Source organism: Thamnophis sirtalis, unplaced genomic scaffold, assembly GCF_051295495.1.
Source record: "Thamnophis sirtalis isolate CommonGarterSnake01/CBP01778 unplaced genomic scaffold, rThaSir2_p1.2 scaffold_10, whole genome shotgun sequence".
NCBI classification, from domain to species: domain Eukaryota; kingdom Metazoa; phylum Chordata; class Lepidosauria; order Squamata; family Natricidae; genus Thamnophis; species Thamnophis sirtalis.
In genome coordinates, this window is record NW_028261390.1 from 26,158,413 (window position 1) to 26,180,719 (window position 22,307).

Below are 22,307 nucleotides of genomic sequence, written 5' to 3' on the forward strand. Positions count from 1 at the left end.
ATCTGATGAATATATTATTCAATGGATCACGAAGTAATGTCTGATTTATAAACCAGAAGTGGCTCACTTAATAATGGCAAGCCAAAGTCCATATGGTTTAATTGACTGTGTGAATATTTCTCATATCAGACTTTTTGCCTTTGTACTAAAATGAAGTCAAATCAGGTATATGTGAATGTTAAAGACTTTAATAAATCAACCATGTACAGTATACATATAGTTTAATATTGTGGAAATAATTTTGAATGCTCTATATTTTCTCATTGGCCATAAGGTATGTCTAATGAAATTTCCTTAATCTCAAAGCCATAAGGAGATGCTGATCAAATGCTGGACTCAAAAACACTTTAATCATGTGTTTTGAATTAAATAATTAATGATTTTTTGACAATCACCTATGGATAGTAATCATTTCTGAAGAATTTTGGGAAACACACATTGAAATATTATGTTAGCAGTGGTAAAAAATTAATTGTCTGCCTTTTGTTTAAAATTAGCTTCCCGGACAACTTATCACAGTGAACAGCAAAGAGAAAGAAGGTATGGTGATAATCACTCCATTTCTAATTATTCTACCAATAAAATAAGTGTAAGAAGTGACTTATAACATATAAATGAAAATGTTGTTACAGAGTATCTAAATATTCCACTGGGGTTTTTTATTACACATGTTTAAAAATGAGATAATAAATAGATTTAAATATGTTTTCTTTGGAAATTATATTTTAAAATCAATCCTTTGTCCTGTGGCATATTCATTGGACTGCATTAACTGAAAAAGAGATTTGGGATTGGAGGAACTCACACAAAGTTTCAAGGACTTTGTTCTTTTATATATTTAATTTCTACTCTTTCTGTCTGATTCTTCAACAATCAGGATGGCATCTACTGATTAAAACATAATGTAAGTTAGACTAATAATACAATTAAAATGAATATCGATATTAAAAGTTTATAATAAATTAACAATTACAGCCTTGACTGAAGACAAGTGACTTTATCATTTTCCAAAATATTAATACTAATGCAGCCCCACGAGGTAATAAAACATATAGAAAAATAAATGAAGTTTGTTATTCATATAGTACATTAACTATATTACATATTTTATATGCAGCCCAAGACAATTATTCAATGTGGTATGGGCAAACCAAAAGCTTGGACAATCATGGTTAAAGCAAATTTATGGATATTTCAAAAATTTAATTCTTGCCAATTATAAGAATATTGGAAATTTTATTTGATCTCTTAGATATAGGCAAAAAAACACAAGGTAGTAAATGGACTTATTTGTGGGCACTAAGGTGTTGAAAAATGAGAAAAGATGTTTCCAAGCAACTGAATTAGAAAGAGCCAATCACTTTCCAAATACTGTGTAATCATAAATTGCTGAATTTGGTCCTATTCTTCTCCCCCCACTTCTCCATCCAGACGACCTGAAATCACAATAGTTGCAGCTGAGCCACTTGGACCATCCTCCTGGTTTCCAGGTGGAAACTGTGTCCCTCAACAAGGGCTACTGTTCCAGTCAACTCATAGCCAGACGCCTTGGAGAACTACTGAACTTGTTCCAGCAGAGGTGAGGAAGCACAGAATTTCCTTCTTGGTTCAAGTTGATGTTTGTTTGACCATTATAATGTAGTGAGATAACTGTAGTTATCAGAATTCATGAACAGTGAGTTCAGGAGAAGAAATGGTGAACTGAAGTGGCAAAAAATAGAACTGACGATTATGGCATAATAAAAAGCCAGCAGGTAGACTGGCTTTTGAAATTCCTCTCTGAACAAAAAGATAACTTGAGATTGCCATAAATTCTTCAGACAATTTCTTCTCTATGTTCTTGACAGTTCATTTAGTAACCATTCAAAGTTCATTTAGTAACTGTTCAAAGTTACGATAGCACTGAAAAAAGTTCCTGTTTTTCACACTTATGACCATTACAGCATCCCCCTGATTATGTGATCAAAATTTGGATGTTTGGCAATTGGTTTTGCAACCTTCTGACAAGCAAAGTCAATGCGAGTGCCGGATTCATTTAACAGCTACTAATGTACTAATTTAACAGCTGCACTCATTCACTTAACTGTGGCAAAAAAGGTGGTGAAATGGGGCAAAATTAAAAACACTTAACAACATACATTTTGGACTCAATTATGGCTGTAAGTCAAGGACTATCTGTAGTCATTTTGCTCTAAGCCCAGTTGATGCCTTCAAAAGACACTGGGTTTATATATTTCCTTTATTAATCAGTATTGGAAATTGCTTGTAAGCTGCTTTTCAATTATTAGGAACCTTTCCATCGACAAATTGTATGTGAATGTCAACCCTCCTGGGTAAACCAAACAGGAAACATGAGTTAAATCTACTTGATTCTACATTAATAGAGTCTGAAAGTACAATCTTTGCATCCTCCACTTTTAACTGCTTGCTCCATTTGGGTGGGTCCTTCCTCAGTTTCCTCGGAGCATAAAGTGACTTGGACTGTTATTTGATTGTTTCTTAAGCAACATCTCTTTTCCCCTTTCTTCAAGGTCACCCATGTATTCCATTACATTGAGTTTCCATCAAAATACATTTTAAATGCAAGTTTACAGCTTTAAATTTTTTTTTCTGGAATAAACAGCAAAAGAGTGAAACGTTTTTGGAAAAAGTAAAACTTTGATTTTTAGAAAGTTGCGAACAGATTTAGGGTCCAAGTAACTTTGAAATAAGATTTTATAATTAATTATAAGAGTCCTCTTCATGGGAAAATGCATTGGTTTTGATTTTTAAAAAAATGATATGATAGGATTTTGAGGCTTGGACATTAGCAAGAACCAAAAAGAACAAATATTACCATTGAAGAAGAATTCTTAATTTTGACTTACCTATACTGGATGGAGCAAAATATTTTAATATTCAACATATTAAAGGATATTTTTTGAAAAAGGGAGCCAGAAGTTAATTTTAAGAGTGTCTGCTTCTACAGATAGATTGTGTTTAAAAGATGTTATGGAAGAGGAACAAGTTTTACCGAATGTTGAACTGAAGCTGATTTGAAGGTGAATTTGAAGATTTAAATGACAAAATGATCTGAAACAAGATTTATATTTTGCATACAAAAGAAACCAGCTGAAACCTTAATAATTAATAAGGATATATACATATAGTGATCTGGATAATTCCTATATTGTATTTACAAAAGATGCTTGTTAAGGCATTAAAGAATTTTGGGAGAAAAATATATAAAGAATAAATGAAAAGAAACAAAGTTTTAGAGTAGGGGTGTCAAACTGGCGGCTTGCAGGCTGGGTGCGTCACACCCATCTTGGTTCTGCACAGACAAAAAAGTCACGATTCATCACAGGACGTGATGGAGTTTGACAGCCATGTTTTAGAGCATTATTTGAAGGGACTAAAGATCAAGATTCTTAAAAGTAGAAGGAATATAAAGTCGGTTTATGTAATCATGGTTAGAACAGATGTTGTTATCTCTTGATACCTCTTAATGTACATTAGCTGATCAGGACTGAAATGAGATTTTAAGGATTTGTTTTTGGATAATAGATGGAAAATGGGAACAAAGAATAGGTTGTATTTTAAAAGAAGGTAACAAGTTAACTAAAATTGTTTATGTTTGTGATGAAGGGGGATACCATTTATTTATTTTCTTTTTTTTTCCATATTATTATTTTTTCCTTTCTATTGTTTTGTATTTCATTTTTTGGATCTCCCCCCACCTTTTTTTTCCTTTTAGTTTGCATTAGTTTTTTTATCAGAGTTGGAATTTTTAAAAAATTACTATTAAAAAGCATTTAGGAGATGGACTAGGATTTTATACATTTATAAATGCTGAATTTCTAACATGAATAGTATGTACATTTGGTATTTTTATTTTTCAGCCACCTTCGTATGAGCAGGTAATCAAAGAGATCAATCAAGTGCCAATCATCCCAGCCAGCAATAATAATGCTGCCTGTGCTGCTAATTCTAGATGTACTACTACATCTTCAACACAGACTGACTTTCCAGAAGAGATAATCAGCAATTTGCCAGCAATAAATGTGAAAAATAATTTCTCCATTATCTCTGAATGCAAAAATACTCCAGGTATATTGCTGTTAATTTTAGTTTGATGATGTATGTATGTATATGTTTTCGTAGATTTTCACGGGTGTAGGTATGCTGGTCTTGTTATATTCATGTCTTTTCCCGTGTAAGATGTACACTGGAAAAGACCCAAATACAACAAGACCAGCATATATTGAAAAGTACTGGGTAATTGAAAATCTAGGAGAATATGTCAAAAATACTTTTCAGAAGTTATACATTTATAAAAAATGAGCTATAAAATATGAACTCGGTGAAAAGACCTTTCTTGCTCATAATATCCAAACTTGAAATTCCAACTTCTTCCAAACTGAAAATAATTTTCCAATTACTTAAAGAAATGAACAAATATTTAGCCAAAGACTACTACAAAGAACATATTTTGCAAACTGATTTAAATGGTAAAAAAGGTGTACAGTAATTTTTATTAACAAAATTTCAGTGCCAATCCAATCCCGGAGGTATATATCTCAACATTGTAATTAAAAAAATACACCCACAACACATTTTGTATCCCATCAGTAAAACACTCCATCAATGTTACGTATGTATAATTGGTGATCCCCAATTATCATGATTGAAATTAGCAAAAAAAAAAAAAGAATCTTATTTACTCAAACTATTTATCAGCAAGTAAATTCTAATGCACAATTACTTTAAAGCTTATATCTGGTTAAGATATAGTAGTGAAAAGTAAACATATATAGGCTTAGTTAAGATATAATCTTATTAAAGCTTTTCCCAAATTAAATAAATTCTAGTTTATGAATGAATTATCTGAGTCATTTTATATTTGTATATAAGTAACGTATTTATGAAACATATTTTATTGGAATTTATGGCACATTTATTTTAGTAGACACTGACCAAAGTTTGAAAGATAATTTTTGCATATGTTTTCAAAATATGCATGAACACAATATACAATTTCTATAAATTCTTCCATGAAAGTAATTTTATAATCTATTTGTTCTTAGCACTGATGTCGTATTCTGCAGATAATTGAACTGATTTTATCACTGCGGAACGATTGCATGCAATACTTATTTTAAAAACAATTAGCCTAATGCAGTGGTTTTCAATTTGTGGTCCATGTACCCCTGGGGGAACGTGATGTCATTAGAGGGAGTCTGAAGGCCTGAAGAAATGTTATTTAAATTTTGAGTTAAGTCTTGGTGGTCTGTGGCTATGGTCCGTGGCCACAAAAGTATTTAAAGGGGGGACCATGGTGAAGAAAAGATTGAGAACCACTGGCCTAAGATGTTAGTTGATGTTGTAATCTTTCAATGAAACCTATTGTATATGTACATTGCTTTTTACAGCTATACATATTTCTCAGAAGCCACCTAGACCTTCGTCATCTCTGATAAACAACAGTCTTCCCATAAATGAACAACTCTTAGTTATTTTAGAAGACCAGACATCTCAAGAGACGTCTAATGCTGCAGTATGTCCTGTGCCAAAACCAAGATCAAAGGGCAATCTGAAACCAGTGGCTAAAGACAATCAAGCAAACAATCAGGAACAAACGAGCTCATCAAGGAGCAAAAATGATGAGTTAACTAATCCTTTGATGTTTTTACTAGACAATAGCCTTAAGGAAAGTCATATAGAAATGGACAACATGGATACAGACAACAACCAAAGTAACATATTATCACGGATTAAATCATTTGAGATGCAAGGGAATGCTGAAACTTCAGGACTAACCAAGAAACCAGAAGCATCTCCACGCTCATTAGGCCCTAAACCTACCATTTGTGCAAAAAAGCCTGTTGTGGCACCCAAGCCAGGTGTTAACAGAGCATCGGGAGAATGGGAGCAAAAAATTGCCTCCCAAGAGAAGCCCCTTCACATTGAGGAAGTTGGGAGCAACATGATAACCAAGCCTGAATTGCCAAAGAAGCCAACATTAGTGACTGTAAAGAGTAATAGCAATGGGCTCCTTAATTCAGGAAGTGGGTCAGCTTTGGAGAATACTGATGGACAAAGAAAACTTCCCATTCCTGCTCCTAGGCCACTTCTTCCCAAGAAGTCAGTCTCTTTTGAAAGTCCTTCTCTTCCTATGCTTCCCCTGAAACCAACAAGTATTGCTTCCAAGCCCTCTATAGCTGTCCAATCAAATGCCGTTAGATCCCCCGTGGAGTCTTGTCCAAGCAGCGTTGCAGCATCTCCAACACAAAATATTACTTCTGCAGAAGGAGATCTGATCAGCTTTGATGACAATGTTTTATCCTTTAACCCTGTCAAGGCTGTTCAAGAAATTTCTCATTCAGAATCAGGTAAGCTTTAAAAAGAGAAAATGAGCTTTTGTAAAATGAAAATAAAATCCAGTTTCAGGTTGTATAGTAAATGCAGGTGCATTTCAATAGCAACATTAGTATGTATATAAAAATGATAAAATTCATCTGCAAATGTTTCTGTCTATAATGGATTTGGGTGGATGCACTGGAGAGTTTTCCAGTTGACGTCTATGGTATCAAATCAGTGCCTATTAATATTACAGTATTGCTATTTGACGTTATCCTAGAAATACATGGTTTGCAGAATTACTGGATTTTTGTTTGTTCGTTTGTTACTATGTTCCATGTTCTCCAAGGTAACAGAAATGTGATAAAAGTAGATGCTATTAATTTGAATAACAATAAAAGGTCAAAGACTACAGATAAGCTTTCAGATTCTATCCAGGATTGGTATGTGTGCTTAACTTTAAGGAAGCTGTATTCTGAAGTGGCCCTCCTTATCTTTGATTTCTTAGAAAACATGTGCTTGGATTACACAAGGGAAAACATTGTTTTGAAAATACTATTGCCACATCTCAAGGTGCTACTTACCACCCATAAAGCCCTCCATGGTAGTGGATCTGGGTACTTGAGAGACCGCCTCCTGCCAATTACCTCCCTTCGACCTATTAGATCGCACAGATTAGGCCTCCTCCGAGTTCCATCCGCCAGTCAGTGCCGACTGGCGACTACGCGGAGGAGAGCCTTTTCAGTAGTAGCTCCGACCCTTTGGAACGATCTCCCCGTGGAGATTCGCACCCTCACCACCGTCCAGACCTTCGGCACAGCCCTTAAGATCTGGCTATCCCGTCAGGCCTGGGGATAAAGATTTTAATCCGCCCCACCCGAATGTTGAATGAAAGTTGTGTTTTATTGGTTTTTTTATTCACGTACTGTCTTATGTTTTGTCTTGCACACCCCCTCCCATGAATTGTAAGCCGCCCTGAGTCCCCTCAGGGAAAAGGGCGGCCTATAAATAATAAAAAAAATCTTTAAAAAATCTAAAAAAATCTAACAGTAAATACTCTTAGATTGCAAAATGTTTCTGTAAAAGTTTCAAACTGGATAACATTGGGTCAGGAACTACACTCCTTAGTAGCACTGATGATGTTACCTAGTTTAGCAAATGAAATGTCTGCAAGAAAACAACCAAGCTCAGGGAGCACCAAGAACCCCGCAGTTCAACTCCAAGCTACATTCTGCTTTATTTTATTCTTTCTGTTCTGCTGTCATTATTCCTTTTGTTGCTTATTATCTGGAACCCCTCCAATTCTCATTATATCTTTTGTGCTTATTTATCTGGATCCCCTCCATCATTTTGCATATTTGAAGAAAGGCAGTATATAGTATTGTATAATATATTTTATACTACCCGTATAGTAGTACAGTTTTAATATTTTTTTCAGATTATTCTTAAGGCATAACCATGCACATATTTGCCTTGGTATATTTCATAATAATTTGCTTTCCAATTTCTCAAATCTTTTCTCATTAAAATTTGTAAATATTTGGTCTTCTTTGAATTATGAGATTTTAGTTATTTCAAATACTGACAGAATTATCCTTGTTCAGAATCTACAACAAATAGAACTGAACATTACTCTGTAATTGAACAGAAAAAACAGGCACTGCCTAATGGTTGATTTTTTTGAAATTCAGTCCAATTATTCTTTTTAGACTTTCATAAGGCTTGCATAAAAAATACTAACTTTGAGGTCTGATAATAACATTGAGGAGCTATGTACCAGAGAGGTTAAGAGCTAAATAAATGTACTTGTATGAGTTTACATATCAAATTCCATTTGTTGCAAGAGTGATTGCAATTCTGGGAATCACTGTGAACACATTTGAAATTTAATAAATTAATTATTGTTACTAGAAAGGCATGTGGAACATACTGATGCTGATAATTAGCTGATATAAGTACTATATTAGCCTTAGTAAATTTTTAGCTCTAGAATAGTAGAAATAGACTACTTTTGTGTAGATCTGTGTATATTAGAAATACAGTTTTATATACTGATTTATGAAAGATTTTCAACCAGTGTATAGCAAAGGCCCAAGTCAAAGAAGCTTATAATATTCAACAATGTTTATAGGCAGATTTTTAAAGTAGGTCAGTAGTGCTTTATTTATACAAAAATAAAATGGTACTGAAAAAGCCCCTGATTTTCTATTAAAGCTCTAGTTAATATAGATACAAAGAATGAAGGTTACAATTTATTTTAAAAACTATAGAACTGGTTTGTGAATTTAAAACCAGACGTTCCTGCAGTTACTTCCATCCCATCAACGTGACCAGCTATGGTGGTTAAAAATTATAATTATGAGAATAGTTCTTTCTTTCTGTTTGGTGTGATTCATGTGGCAGCACTCAAGCTGAGTTCATAGTGTGATTGGCTGAAGAATTCATACTTCATCTCTCAAAACTTTCTGGACTTCATCCTCTGGTCCCACCTCCTGTTCTGCGGTACTAGCTTGGTAGTTCCTGCTGCTACCATCTCTGTTCAAGAGATGAGAGAAAGAGGCATTGTGGCCTTGTAACCTCCCCTTTAAGTTGTGAGCAAGAGAGTTGGCAAGTAAGAAGCTAAAATTAATAATATGAAGGTAATTGCACCTCCTGGCCATATAGCATCAAGACAAGTGACTAGAGGTGGTATCATTCCATTTCCACCCCTTCTATCCTGGGAGAAAGACCTCACAAGAGTAAATAAAAAAACAGTTGTGTATGTGTGTTCTACAGATAAATTTATATGAACTCGTGGCCCATGTATTGTTGTAAGAGCTAGTGTACTGAGCTGGTGAATTACACCATCTGGCAGATAATTTAAACTCAAAAATTCAAAAGGCCACAAGATGGTACTGATCTGATCTTTTATTTCCAGATTAAGCACAACAATTGCTCCCTGGAACTCCCTAGAGAATAACACTTTTTCCTTCTCAGGAAAGAGAGGGTCTGGTGCATTTGCCTTTTCTTTCTGTGAACAAAGTCATGTATATTCACTGTCTTAGTAACAGGCTGTCATTCCTGTGAATGTGGACTGGCATCATCACATTGGCATTGTGGCAAATCTGATTATCAAGTTGTTGCAGACCTATGCAGAACTGAGGAATGAGATAACTGGCAACGGAAAGAGGCTTTTGTTGCCTTTCAGTGTGAAGCCAGATATGACAGATGTTATGTGTGTTTTGGAAAGCTTTATAGGAAGTAAAAAAATAATAATAAACCAAGAAAAACATCAAATTGCCAAAAAAAGCAAGCTCAGCAGCCAAAGAATGTTCAGGGCAAATTGAAAAAAAACATGAAACCCTGAGAATGAATGTGAGTGAAATGCTCTGTTTAGAAGGAAGCGGTCAATCCCCTAATAGCAGTTCCCAACCAAGGAAGCAGGATTCACACAGTTAATCAGTTTTAATGCAAGACTTAAATTTTAAAAAACCTTGTAAACTATTTTTTTTAAAAATACTCCTTATTTAATATTGAACCTTTTAAGGAGAGGCTTGTGTGTGTTATTTGAATTTAATTCTTCAAATTCCATAAGTGATGCAGATGCCACACACAACAGATAAGGCTGAAATGCCCATCTGTTCCTCATTTGCAATATTTTGAAAGAGCCTTATCTTTACTAGGCTGGAATTCCCTTTTTGAAATTTACTGTAAACTTTAGACAGTGTGGTTGGTGGAGGTATTTCTTTCAGCATACAACCCTAGATTTCTATGAGTGTTACTGATGTTTCCTCTTGAAAGGAAACAGAATAAAATGCTGTGTTTTTTCTTAGATCTTACCAATTTGCCATCCAAAGCTGAATCTGCAAAAGAGCAACCAGTTCAACCAGCTGTTGTGCGCAAACCTACTGTAATCCGAATCCCATCTAAACCAGCAAAAGGTAATATCCATAATATCCATCCATCCATCCATCCATCCATCCTTCCTGTATAAAACATATAATCTTGAAAAAGCTATTTTTGCCTAAAGTTGTTTTTTATAGAACATATTTATCGAGGGACACAATGGCTCAGTGGCTAAGACGCTGAGCTTGTCGATCAGAAAGGTTGACAGTTTGGCGGTTCAAATCCCTAGCACCGTGTAACCGAGTGAACTCCCATTACTTATCTCAGCTTCGACCAACCTTGCAGTTCGAAAACACATTAAAAATGCAAGTAGAAAAATAGGGATCACATTTGGTGGGAAGGTAACAGTGTTCCAAGCGCCTTCGGCATTTAGTCATGCTGGCCACATGATCACAGAGACCTCTTTGGACAGTGCTGGATCTTTGGCTTTGAAACGGAGATGAGCACCCTAGATTTGGGAATGACTAGAACATATGGACTTGCAAGCACCTGCACCTTCCATCCCAGACCTTCCTATCCCGAACATACAAAGGCAGCCCCTTTCCCCAACTTACATGCAAGTAGTGCTAAGGTCTATCCCACCCAGCTGTGAACTCTGGTGCTCCTTACCAGGAATTCCTGCTGCTTCTTGCTTAATGACTTGCATGTCTTGGGACTATGATGGCAACCAGGACTAAGCGATGCAGTCATGTGATGTTTTGTTTAACAACCCAGTGTTGGCAATCCCGGTCCCAATTGCCACTGTACCTGGAGGACTACCTGTAGTGCAATTCTGCTGTGTGTGATTTGTTATAGTTTTCCATTGAATATTTTTGTAGAATAACTTTAATAATATTTCTTTAATAATCAAAATCTGAATTTTGATAGTTAACATTGGAAAATTGTAAATATTTTTACAGCTTTAAATGACGTTCTGGAAAGCCCTCCTCCACTACCTACAGAGAAACCAATTGGAAGCACATCTGGTATTGCAGCTGGAAAACTCAATAACATCAACATTATTAACAAGGTAATGCATTTCCTTCCTTCCTTCCTCCCTCCTCCCTCCATCCCTCCCTCCCTTCCTTTCTAAAAAATGTCACATTATATTAAACCATTTTACTTAATCTTTAAGTGTTACAATGCTTAATGTGCATATTTCACCAATTATGTTCTCTCCGTCTCCCCAAAATAGTACAAGTGAGAAAATAGCTGCAATCTTCAAATAAATAAATTCAGATTCCTTAGTTTCCTTGCATTCAGACCTAAACGGTTCCTGCACTTGCCTTGCCTCATTCCAACCAATTTTCCTATATAGTATGTAATCCTGCTTTCGTTTGTACTATGTGTTGTTGAAACACTCATATGAAAGACTATTGCAATTCTGAAAAATTGTCCATTCCATCTTGTAATTTTTGGCTTTTTAACCATATCATGTATTGAAGTAAAGGTTCATCCATTTTTAACAAGGTCAGCAGCCACCCTAACCCTTCAGCACTTGCATTGAAGCTCCCCTGCCACTCATGTTCCCTTGCACACTCTGCTTGAGTTGCCCCTCCCCTGCCACCTACACACACCCTCATGCACTTCCCTGAGCCTTGCTATATTTGCACCTCTCTCTGCACCTTTGTGCATTCTCCTCCTTCCAACGATAACTACCCCAAGCACTGCCATGTCTATTTCACGTTTCTTTAGCCATCTGCACACACCTCACTCCCTCACCACCTACTGCCAGCAGTAGTCACTACTGGCCTATATCCAAGCTACCTATGACTTACAACTTTCTGATGACTTCCCCATTGATTTGTGGTTGTTGGAAACCAGCAGGAAGTTGTGAGGAGCTGCTCGCTTAATGACCCACAACCCTCACTTAACGATAGCAACAGGGATTCCATGGACTGCCATCCCTAAGCAATGTGATTATGTGACATGGCAATTCGCTGTCAGGTTGTTTAGTGACAGACATTCTGGTTCCAAGTGCAGTCGTAACTTGAAGACTACCTGTATATACACAAAAGCAACTGTGGTGTAATGGCTAAAAGCACCAGGCTAGAAACTGGGAAACTGAGTTCTAATCTACCTTAATCGTGAAGTCAGCTGGGTCTTTATTTCATAATCTTAGGAAGAAGGCATTTGACCAAAAATGTTGCCAAGAAATTTGTATAGACTTGTCCAAGCAAATACCAGACCTTTTCTTATCTGACATTTTACTTTGAAATAATCATAACAATTCTAATTTTTTTTGTCCAAATAATAATAACATTTAATCACCCAATAGGAACCTGAACAGCCCAGTTTGATACAGCCAATCAAGAATGAGCCAGTTCTGCCTCCAAGGTGAGTAGCAAAGAAACAGCAGTGAGATTGGTGTTGCACAGTACATATTCTGCTACCACTTTATTATATTGATATTAGTTGTATAGTTTTATATAACAAAATGAAAAATATTCTACAATTCTAAAAATACATATGGACTATAAGTTATATTGATTATTCTGTAATTTCACCCTAGAAGATACAAATATTTATGTTCATAGTCTGATCCATTCATAATACTTAGGAGAATAGTATATTATGAAGTTATGGGAGAGTATACAGTAGTAAAAGTGCTTGCTGTCATTGTGAATAACCCAAAGCGGATCTCCTGTTTTAATTTTAATGAAATCTTTATGTACATTTTAATATTCTTAACAGATTGCAGAAGGTAAACTGATGTATTGCATTAATTAGAAAAACAAAATGAAATGCCAGCTATTGAACAGGGGAATCCAACAATGAAGTTGCTTCAAGTGTAGTTCTAAGAGCCAAGGTGGCGCAGTGGTTAAATGCAGCACTGCAGGCTACTGCTAGATTAGCAGGTCAGCGGTTCAAATCTCACCGGCTCAGGGTTGACTCAGCCTTCCATCCTTCCGAGGTGGGTAAAATGAGGACCCAGATTGTTGGGGGCAATATGCTGACTCTCTGTAAACTGCTTAGAGAGGCCTGAAAGGCCTATGAAGCGGTATATAAGTCTACTGCTATTGCTATTGCTATTGCTAATGCAGAGGTGTCAAACTCTATTTCATTGAGGGCTGCATTAGGATTATGTTTGAGCTCGGGGAGGGGTGTATGTGGCCAGGATGAGCAGGGCTAGCTCGATGTCATTCGTGTTGGGGGTCCCTGTGGTGGCCTAAGTGCTCTGTCAACAAAAAAGGGCTCCCAAGCTCCATTTTCAGCTACAACAGCTTCCTGGAACTCTCTGCCAGTGAAAATGGAGCTCAGGAGGGCTACGGCGGGCTAGTTCTTCGCTGTTTCCAGGGCAGTCCCGCGGGCCAGATCTATTCGGCCCACGAGCCTTGAGTTTGACACCCTTATTCTAATGGTTTTAGTCAATGGGGATTGCATTGTGTTTCCTTGATTGAAATTGTCTAACTATATGAAAATCTGTTTTACAGAACGGTTTCCATGTAGGATACCATTCTCATTTTATTTTCAGATAGCTAATATAATGTTGCTGAGATTTATACATTTGGCATTTGAATTTCATTTTTACAGAAGAGAGACAGTTAAATTGTATATTGTTTATTATGCCTAAGAATATAATTTAATAAGAAGCCAATTGGATCTAAAGAGTGTCTAGTGCTCTTAGCAGATTCTTTAAAAAACTCTTTAATGGGGATTAGTATTACTTCTAACATATCCATAATTGTAATGGTGGGTGGAGATGTTTTTGGGAGACGAGGAGAGCAGATATGCTGCTTGCCTAGGGAACAGTCAGGTGAGAGAAAATTAGGGCTAGATCATTATGGAGAAAATCTACCTTCATAGTCATCGGGAATCAAAAACAACGGTGGCACATAATTAATCTCGCAATAGTTTTTAATAATTCAGAGTGTATTTGTAATATAATTGGAATAGAATGTGTTTTCTAATACTATGCTTTCTTCATAATTTCTAGACCCGTTCAGGGGAAAATCATACCATCTCGGCCTTCTCTACCTAAAGTGGCCCCAGGAAGACCACCACCGCCAAAATCCAACAAAATCTCATCTGATACTGATAGATTTCCACGCTCGTCATCTGATGTGACACTCCATAAGAAACCTAGCATGCCTGGATTGGGAATTAAAAAAACAAAGAGTGATGATTTTAAAAAACATGGCTCAGATTTACCCCCTCGACCCAAACCAGGTCATCCTCTATACAACAAATATATGGTGAGGAGATTAATTTTACTATGGGGAGATGTAACTTTGTACATCGCGTCTCTTATTAAAAGAGGAGGAAGATTGATTTTTAATTGTATGAAAGGTCAGCAAATAAAATATATCACATTTCCTGATGTACTTTCTGGTAGCACTGGAGTTTTATAGAGTTCCATCATTACATCATAGAATAGAAGAGTAGAATAGAATAGAATAGAATAGAGCTGGAAGGGACCTTGGAGGTCATATAGTCCACCCCCCTGTTCAAGCAGGAGACCCTATACCAGTGATGGCTAATCTTTTTGTCGTCACGTTCTGAGAGCATGCACATGCCAACACCCATAATGCAATGCATGTGCGACACCCCACTGCTCATGCGCACATGACCCCCCCCTGTGCTCCCCCACTTCCTTATGCATGCAAGCGTGACCCAGTTTGGGCCTAGCAGGCCTCCCAAAAGCCTCCTGGGACCAAAAATGGGTCACGGCGCTGCACCCTTTGTGCTACCACTGTCCTCGCATGTGTGACCCCCCTGCCCCCCTATGCTTGCACTCATGGCTTCCCCATGCCCCCCTGCTTCCTGTGCATGTGCAGCAGAGACCCAAAAATCAGCTGGCCAGCGGGAGGTGCACACACATGTGTGGTACAGCTAAGCTGGGGCGACGGGTCACATGGCATGCATGCCATACATTCGCCATCACAGCCCTATATCATTTGAGACAAGTGGTTGTCCGGTCTCTTCTTTAAAAACCTTCAATGATGAAGCACCCACAACTTCTGAAGGCAAGCTGTTCCATTGGTTAATTTTCATTGTTAGGAAGTTTCTCCTTAATTCCAGGTTGCTTCTTTCCTTGATTAGTTTCCATCCATTGTTTCTTGTCTTATCCTCTGTGCTTTGGAAAATAAGTTGACCCCTCCTCTTTGTGGTAATACTGGAATACTGCTATCATGTCACCCAAAGTCTTTATTTTCTCTAGACTAGCCAAATCCAAATCTTACAACCATTCCTCATATGTTTTAGTCTCCAGACCTTTAGTCATCTTAGTTGCTCTTTTTCGAAAGTCTCAACATCATTTTTGTAGTGTGGTGACCAAAACTGGATGCAGTATTCCAGGTGGTGTTACTAAGATTTTTTAAAGTGGTACTAAATATTTCATGTTATTTTGATTCTATGCCCGTGTTTATATTACCAAAGATTGTATTAGCTTTTTAGCTGCTGTCGCACACTACTGGCTCATATTTAGGTCACCATCAATTAGGATTCCAAGGTCCCTCTCACGGTGACTGTTTTTGAGCCAGGTTTCACCTAAACTTACACCTTTGATTTTTTCTGCCTGTGTAAAACTGCTTTTCTCCACATTAAAATTTATTTGTTGGATAGATCCCATTGTTTAAGTCTGTCAAGATACTTCTGGATCTTGAGCTTGTCTTCTGAGGTGTTGGCTATTCCTGCCAACTTAGTGTCATCTGTAAATTTGATGAGTTCCCCTTCTATTCCCTCATCTAAGTCATTTATGAATATATTGAAGAGTACTAGATCTAAGATGGAAACTTGTGGTACCCCACAGCTTACTTACTTCCATGTAGATGTAGTACCATTAAGTACCCTTTGTTATACACACCAGTGTGGCTCTTCAACAATCCAGAAAAGGAACAAAAACTAATATGTCCTTCATAGCAAATAGAATAGAATAGAATGGGAATGGGAATGGAATGGAATGGACACACAAGGAATTTGTCTTTGGTGCATTTGTCTCAGTGTACATAAAAAGACAAGATACTTGTCAAGAATCATATGGTACAACACTTAATGATAGTCATAGGGTACAAATAAGCAATCAGGAAGCAATCAATATCAATATAAGGATACAAGCAACAAAGTTACAATCATGTAGTCATAAGTGGGAGGACATGGGTGATAGGAACAATGAGAAGACTAATAGTAATAATAATGCAGCCTTAATGAATACTTCGACAGTTGTGTGGGAATTATTTGTTTAGCAGGGTAGGAGTTGAAACAATTTATGTCCAGGATGTGAGGCATCTGTAGATATTTTCACAGCCTTCTTTTTGACTTGTGCAGTATAATGCAGGTCTTCAATGGAAGGCAGAATGGTAACAATTGTTTTTTCTGCAGTTCTAATTATCCTCGGAAGTCTGTGTTTTCCCTTTCCTAAGGTGGACCAGTCTATATCTTTTAGGAGTTGAATAAAACTTAATTTAGATAATAACTAACAATGTAGCCATATGGGCAAGTATCAAGTCTTGAAACCTATCAAGTAACAAATGAAGTAATTATGTCAACGTGGAGTATTTTCCATCAGCAATTATGCACAGAATGTTATGGGAAATAAAAGGAATACAAAACCTTGTGCAAAATTTAAACCAGGGATTTCTCATTTTGTGAACAAACAACTGGAATTAACTAGTTGTGGGATTAATGGGGCAACAGTGGCATAGTTCATTTGGATCCCCCAAAGTGAATCCCAGAAAAGAAAATGACATGCAATACTTGAATACATTTTGACGACAAATGTATATTAGATTGTCCAAAGTTATTTTTGATTGAAATGTGAATAATTTTTTTCCAGCTTCCTGTGCATCATGAACTTGCTAAAGAAGACCGTTCATCTCAAAATGCTGGACATCTCTCTTATAAGGTAATGTTCATTTCTACATCAATGGAAGGTATATGTGTGTGTGTATAATATGTTTAGTCATCTAACTTTTTATAATTTTAAATTGTGGAGATGTACTTTTTTATGGTGGATCAAGTTGAGAATATCTATGCAGAATGCATAAATGAAGAAGAAACTGGCAAAGTTCATTTATCTCCAGTGCAGTTAATAACTCCCCTGAGGGTGCAAAGCAAACAGCAGGTATAAAGTGCAAAGAAAACAGCAGGTATAAATTTCAATAATTAAACACTATTCTAGGGATACAAAATTGCCTAGAATACATATCCCAATCCCAAATATAATTTTTGCAGCATAGTAAGAGTCCGTTAAGTATTTTATCATGTTGGAATCCTTCGAATATTTAATAAAAGACCCTTAGATGGCTGAGGCAGCATATGAACTAAACAAACAAAAAATCTTCCAAAAACATGTTGTGTTTTAGAACGGTAACTGTCAAAGGGATTCAGTGTTACTGTCACTCCTACTTTGTTAACATCTAGAAGAATTAGAAAATATGAAAAACAAGGAGGAAGGAATATTGAATTTAAAGTACCCAAAGCAAATTATGCAAAGGTGATTTTGATTTTAATGATGTATACACTGTATTGGCTTATTAATTTTCAATAGAATTGGCTGTATTAAAATCTAAATTGATTCCTCTTCGCGTTTGGGAATTTTGTATTTGAAATCAGTGAAGAGAGTCACTGTAACTCAGCAATTGATGTTCCAAAGGTCAGTTCAGTGGCTCGAGATATGATAGAATATCAGTTATTCGTAATTTCCAAATTGTGTTGTGTTTTTAAGGAGTCAGCTAATATGCAGAAGATTACTGATCCAAGTGTTCCTCATGCAATAGTACTGCATAATTTCACAGCAGGTAAGAAGTGACATCAGAGTAAATGGAAATATAGTTTTTGCTTTTTGAACGATTCTTAATATGCTTTGGTTTACTTTCTGCAGCATGCTAAAATTTGTATTCCTTAGTCCTCCTGATCTTAAAGCTTAGCTTGTTAGTTGCCATGTCCTGACATTAAATTCAAAGCCTTTTGCTTCTGGAAAATTCCTTGGTGCAAAGATTGGTGGGAAGAAAAATATTAGCAGATGTTTGAAGCCTCTTTCCTCAATTATTTCAATTTCACTTCTTTTTCCCTTTGGTTTTTCTGCTTAGGTTGCTTTCTTCTCCGCAGAGAGTCTTATTGCTGTCTTTTTAACTGCTTAGTAAAACTCAGAGCATTGACCTTTAATGCTGTTAGCTGCCTGTTCCTTTGCTCTACATTTATGTAATGTATTGTAGCTACCAAAAATAGAGTTTAGCCTAAGTGAGATTTGATTTCTGATTTGGTAAACTAAACCAGTTTTATTTTTTATTTTTACATAGAGCATACTGATGATTTGGACCTTAGTACTGGAGACACAGTTTTTCTCTTGGAAAAAATAGATGATGAGTGGTACAGAGGAAAATGCAAGAATCGTACTGGGATTTTTCCTGCTAGCTTTGTTAAAATTATTGTAAGTATATTTCTCATTTCAAGTGGAATATAGTGCATTTCATCTGGGTTTGCATTTGAGTTCTAATTTAATTTTTCCCCCTGTGCATTTTATTGAGCATATCATGTAGTTAAATCTTGCTTGAGTGCCCAAAGAAGATATATTTTTTGTAACATGCAGCAAATCTATTTAAATTTGCAACTGACTTGATCTTTATGGTTTTCATTTTTACAATAAATTGAAATTGTGAGAATTATTAACCTATTAATAATTTTATTAACCTATGCTTAATTTCAGCTGGTATATTAATAGTCTAACAGCTACACTGGATTAACACTAACAATCTCACAACTACATTATTGCTTCACAGTTTGTGTGATTCTGAGGATAATTCAAAAGTGTCAAGCCGCACAGAGCTGATATTAGTAAGAAAGCAAGAACAACATCGGTTTCACAAGAGTGTGTCTGGTGTTAGTTTGGTATAAATAGATAATTTTTCAATACTGTAATACGATTTTTCAGCTTTCATTATAGTGAGCTAATTAAGGTGAAGTCTTTAAACCATCTTTCCCTGAAATTTCCTTAGAGATGCAATTACCGTATTTTTCGCAGTATAAGACGCACCAAGATTTTGAAGAGGCAAATTAAAAAAATAGGTAGAGGGATAAAGAGAGAGAGAAAGACAGAAAAATACCGTAGGTAGGGAGGGAGAGAGAGAGAGTAGGTAGGTACATAGGTAGATAAAAGGGGGGAGAGAGAAATACAGTAGATAGGAGAGAGAGAGAGAAGGTAGGCAGATAGATGTTTCCAGGTGTATTTATCCATGGGCTGGAGAAGGAAATCTCTGACAATCTGCAGCACCTAACACTGTTTCTGCTGGCATAGCATTTGATCAATGTAATTCTCATCAATCAGTTAAAGAACTTTCCAAAAGGGAAAAAAAAAAGTTTTTGCACTCTGCAAACCTCCCAAAACTGACCCATTTTTCGTGAAAACTGTCCTGTTTTTTTTCCCCCAACAAAAGCATGAATAGCTTTGTGGGGGCTTGCAGAGTGCTCCTGGGGGGGCGCAAAAATGAGCAAAAAACGGCCTGTTTTTCGCAATTTGTCAAAAGAATTCCATGCCTAGCCTTAGGGGGCTTATAAAGTGCTGCTGGGGACTGGGGGTTTCCATTTCTTACTTCTTATCCTGCCTTCAGATGCTTTGGAGAACAGGTTGATTGCCTCTTATTTGTGACAGCCCCTCAAATATTAGAAAATTGCTATCATGTCACCCCAGTCCTTTTCTTTGCTAGACTAGATAGATACCCAGCTTCTGCAGCCATTCTTTAGTTTTAGCCTCCAGCTCCCTAATCATCTTTGTTGCATTTGTAGAACATTTTCCCTCCTTTTTTTCTCACCTGGCCACAGTATTTTCAAGTCTATGGTTAGTCGGAGTTCTTGCTGTCAGAGAAACAGCAGTGGGACTCTCCAGCAATTGCAAAACATTAAGAATATCATACTAGAAACTCTGGGTAACATATTATTACAATTATATTCTTACTTTTTTATTTTGTATAAATATAATGGTAGCATTTGAGACATATATTTTTGGGGTGATGAAAGGAAAAAAAAACCCTGCTGAAGTGAATAATGTTTAAACAACAATGCTAACCGGTATGAAGTAAAAAAAAACTGCAATAGACCACAGTGTCAATTAGGAGCAGAAAGTAAAAGCAACAATAATTTTTAAAATTGCAAAATATGTTGATTTTCGTCATTATATGAACAAACAAGAGAGGATTGCTAGTATAAAATTTGCAGTTAAGCCCAAGAAATGAAAATCAGAAAGAACTACAGTGGGGCATCTTCTAATATACTGACTGAAGAAAAATGACAACAAAGAAAACTTCTTACTAAATTATTGCAAATGTTCAGGATTTCCATATGAAGAGAAACAGTGAGAACTGCAGTTTTACCAAGCAAGTTTGATAAAAATTAGGCTTGCTGTTCAAATTCAAAGGCTAAGAGAAAGCACAACAATATTCCTATGTTGGCTTTATAACAACTTCTTTTTTAAAGATCCTGCCTTTATTATTTTTATTAATACAGGTAATCCTCAACTTGTGATCACAATTGAGCCCAAACTTTCTGTTGTTAAGTGAGTTTTGCCCCGTTTTATGACTTTCCTTGCCAAAGTTGTTAGGTGAATCACTGCAGTTGTTAAGTTAGTATCAGGGTTGTTAAGTGAATCTGGCTTCTCCATTGACTTTGCTTGTCAGAAGGTTGGGACACAGCAACGGTCATAAACATGAACCACTTGCCTAGTTACTGAATTTTGGTCACATGACCATGAGGATGCTGCAGTGGTCATAAATGTGAAAAGTGGTATAAGTCACTTTTTTTCATTTCATTTAATTTGTAACTTCAAATGGTCACCAAATGAACTGTTGTAAGTCGAGGACTACCTGTAACTCAAGGCAGCAAACATACCTCATAATTCCTCCTCCTATTTTATCCACAACAACCCAGTGAGGTTGGTTGGGCTGAGAGATAATGATTGGCCCAAAGTTACCCAGCCTGTTTTTATGCCTAAAATGGGACTAGAACTGGCAGTGTCGTGATTTCCAGCTTAGCAATAGCAATAGCACTTAGACTTATATACTGCTTCATAGTGCTTTTACAGCCCCCTCTAAGTGGTTTACAGAGTCAGCATATTGCTCCCAACAATCTGGATCGTCATTTTACCAACCTTAGATGGAAGGCTGAGTCAATCTTGAGCCGGTGATGTTTGAACTGCTGAACTGCAGCTAGCAGTCAGCTGAGATAGCCTGTAAAACTGTACTCTAACCACTAGGCCACCTCGGCTCTTGCTTGCTGCCTTAACCACTAGACCAGGGCTTTTAAATTCTCGGCCCGCAAGCCGGATGTGTCACATGCTGGCCACACCCAAACCTGGTTTAGCGAAGGGGAAAATAGTCACGATACATCACATAGTGCTGCCATGACACCACTACACTAGACCAAACTAGTGACTGGGTTTTCAGGAACTCAAAAAGAGCAGCTTTCACCAGCCAATATCTACACAATTCTTGACTGCAAGAAGTCAACTGTGCTGTCACAAACATTGCAACCTATTTGTTGGTCTGGGCCAGCCTTAATGGCTGTCTTCTGAAACTGGTACAATCCAGGATAAAAATGTATTTGGTTTAAACAGCTGCAACTCCTTGATAATAGTACACCTTCCTGCACTTCAAAACTTTTTCTGACCTTTGAAGGAGGGAATAGAGCCCTAATAATTTTTTCAAAAGAAATTAATTAAGTACATAGATAAAGTAGTTAAACGTTTCTATTGTCTCCTTTCTAGATTGATACTCCAGGAGAAAATAGCTGGAAAAAAGAGCAGCTTTCACCAGCCAATATTGTGTAAGTTTTCATAGAAGTGTTGACATTGCGGTCTTGAACATACGGATTTATTTTCCATTCATAAAAGGTATTCTGGCTACCACTCACAGCAAGTAAAATCCTGACTTGGAGACTTGAAACAGAGAATAATTCTGGGAAAGAGAATTATAAAATGGCATACCATAGTACATTACAAAACAAAATCACATAATTGTTTAGTTTAAGGATTTTAATTTTTTAAATATTTATGGTTTGTGTGGCTTGACTAATTGGAAAAATATTTATTGAAAACTGTTTTCTTGTCTATGCTGTTTGATTTCTATAAACTATTTTTAAAAACTATTTTTAAAAAACTTTTCTCCTTTTTCTTC

The 22,307-nt window shown here is 36.5% G+C and overlaps 1 protein-coding gene across 2 annotated transcripts in view; it reads left to right on the forward strand.

Annotated features, from left to right (window-relative positions):
• Positions 1 to 22,307, forward strand: part of SH3D19 (SH3 domain containing 19) — a 61,630-nt gene that overhangs the window by 32,288 nt on the left and 7,035 nt on the right. For both annotated transcript variants that reach the window (XM_014068522.2, XM_014068530.2), the window contains 12 exons: positions 498 to 540; positions 1,432 to 1,579; positions 3,882 to 4,089; positions 5,412 to 6,371; positions 10,152 to 10,259; positions 11,124 to 11,233; positions 12,482 to 12,540; positions 14,141 to 14,399; positions 16,979 to 17,047; positions 17,870 to 17,942; positions 18,444 to 18,574; positions 21,899 to 21,957. In XM_014068522.2, the coding sequence (XP_013923997.2) occupies positions 498 to 540; positions 1,432 to 1,579; positions 3,882 to 4,089; positions 5,412 to 6,371; positions 10,152 to 10,259; positions 11,124 to 11,233; positions 12,482 to 12,540; positions 14,141 to 14,399; positions 16,979 to 17,047; positions 17,870 to 17,942; positions 18,444 to 18,574; positions 21,899 to 21,957 (2,227 nt within the window). The remainder of the gene's footprint in view (positions 1 to 497; positions 541 to 1,431; positions 1,580 to 3,881; positions 4,090 to 5,411; positions 6,372 to 10,151; positions 10,260 to 11,123; positions 11,234 to 12,481; positions 12,541 to 14,140; positions 14,400 to 16,978; positions 17,048 to 17,869; positions 17,943 to 18,443; positions 18,575 to 21,898; positions 21,958 to 22,307) is intronic.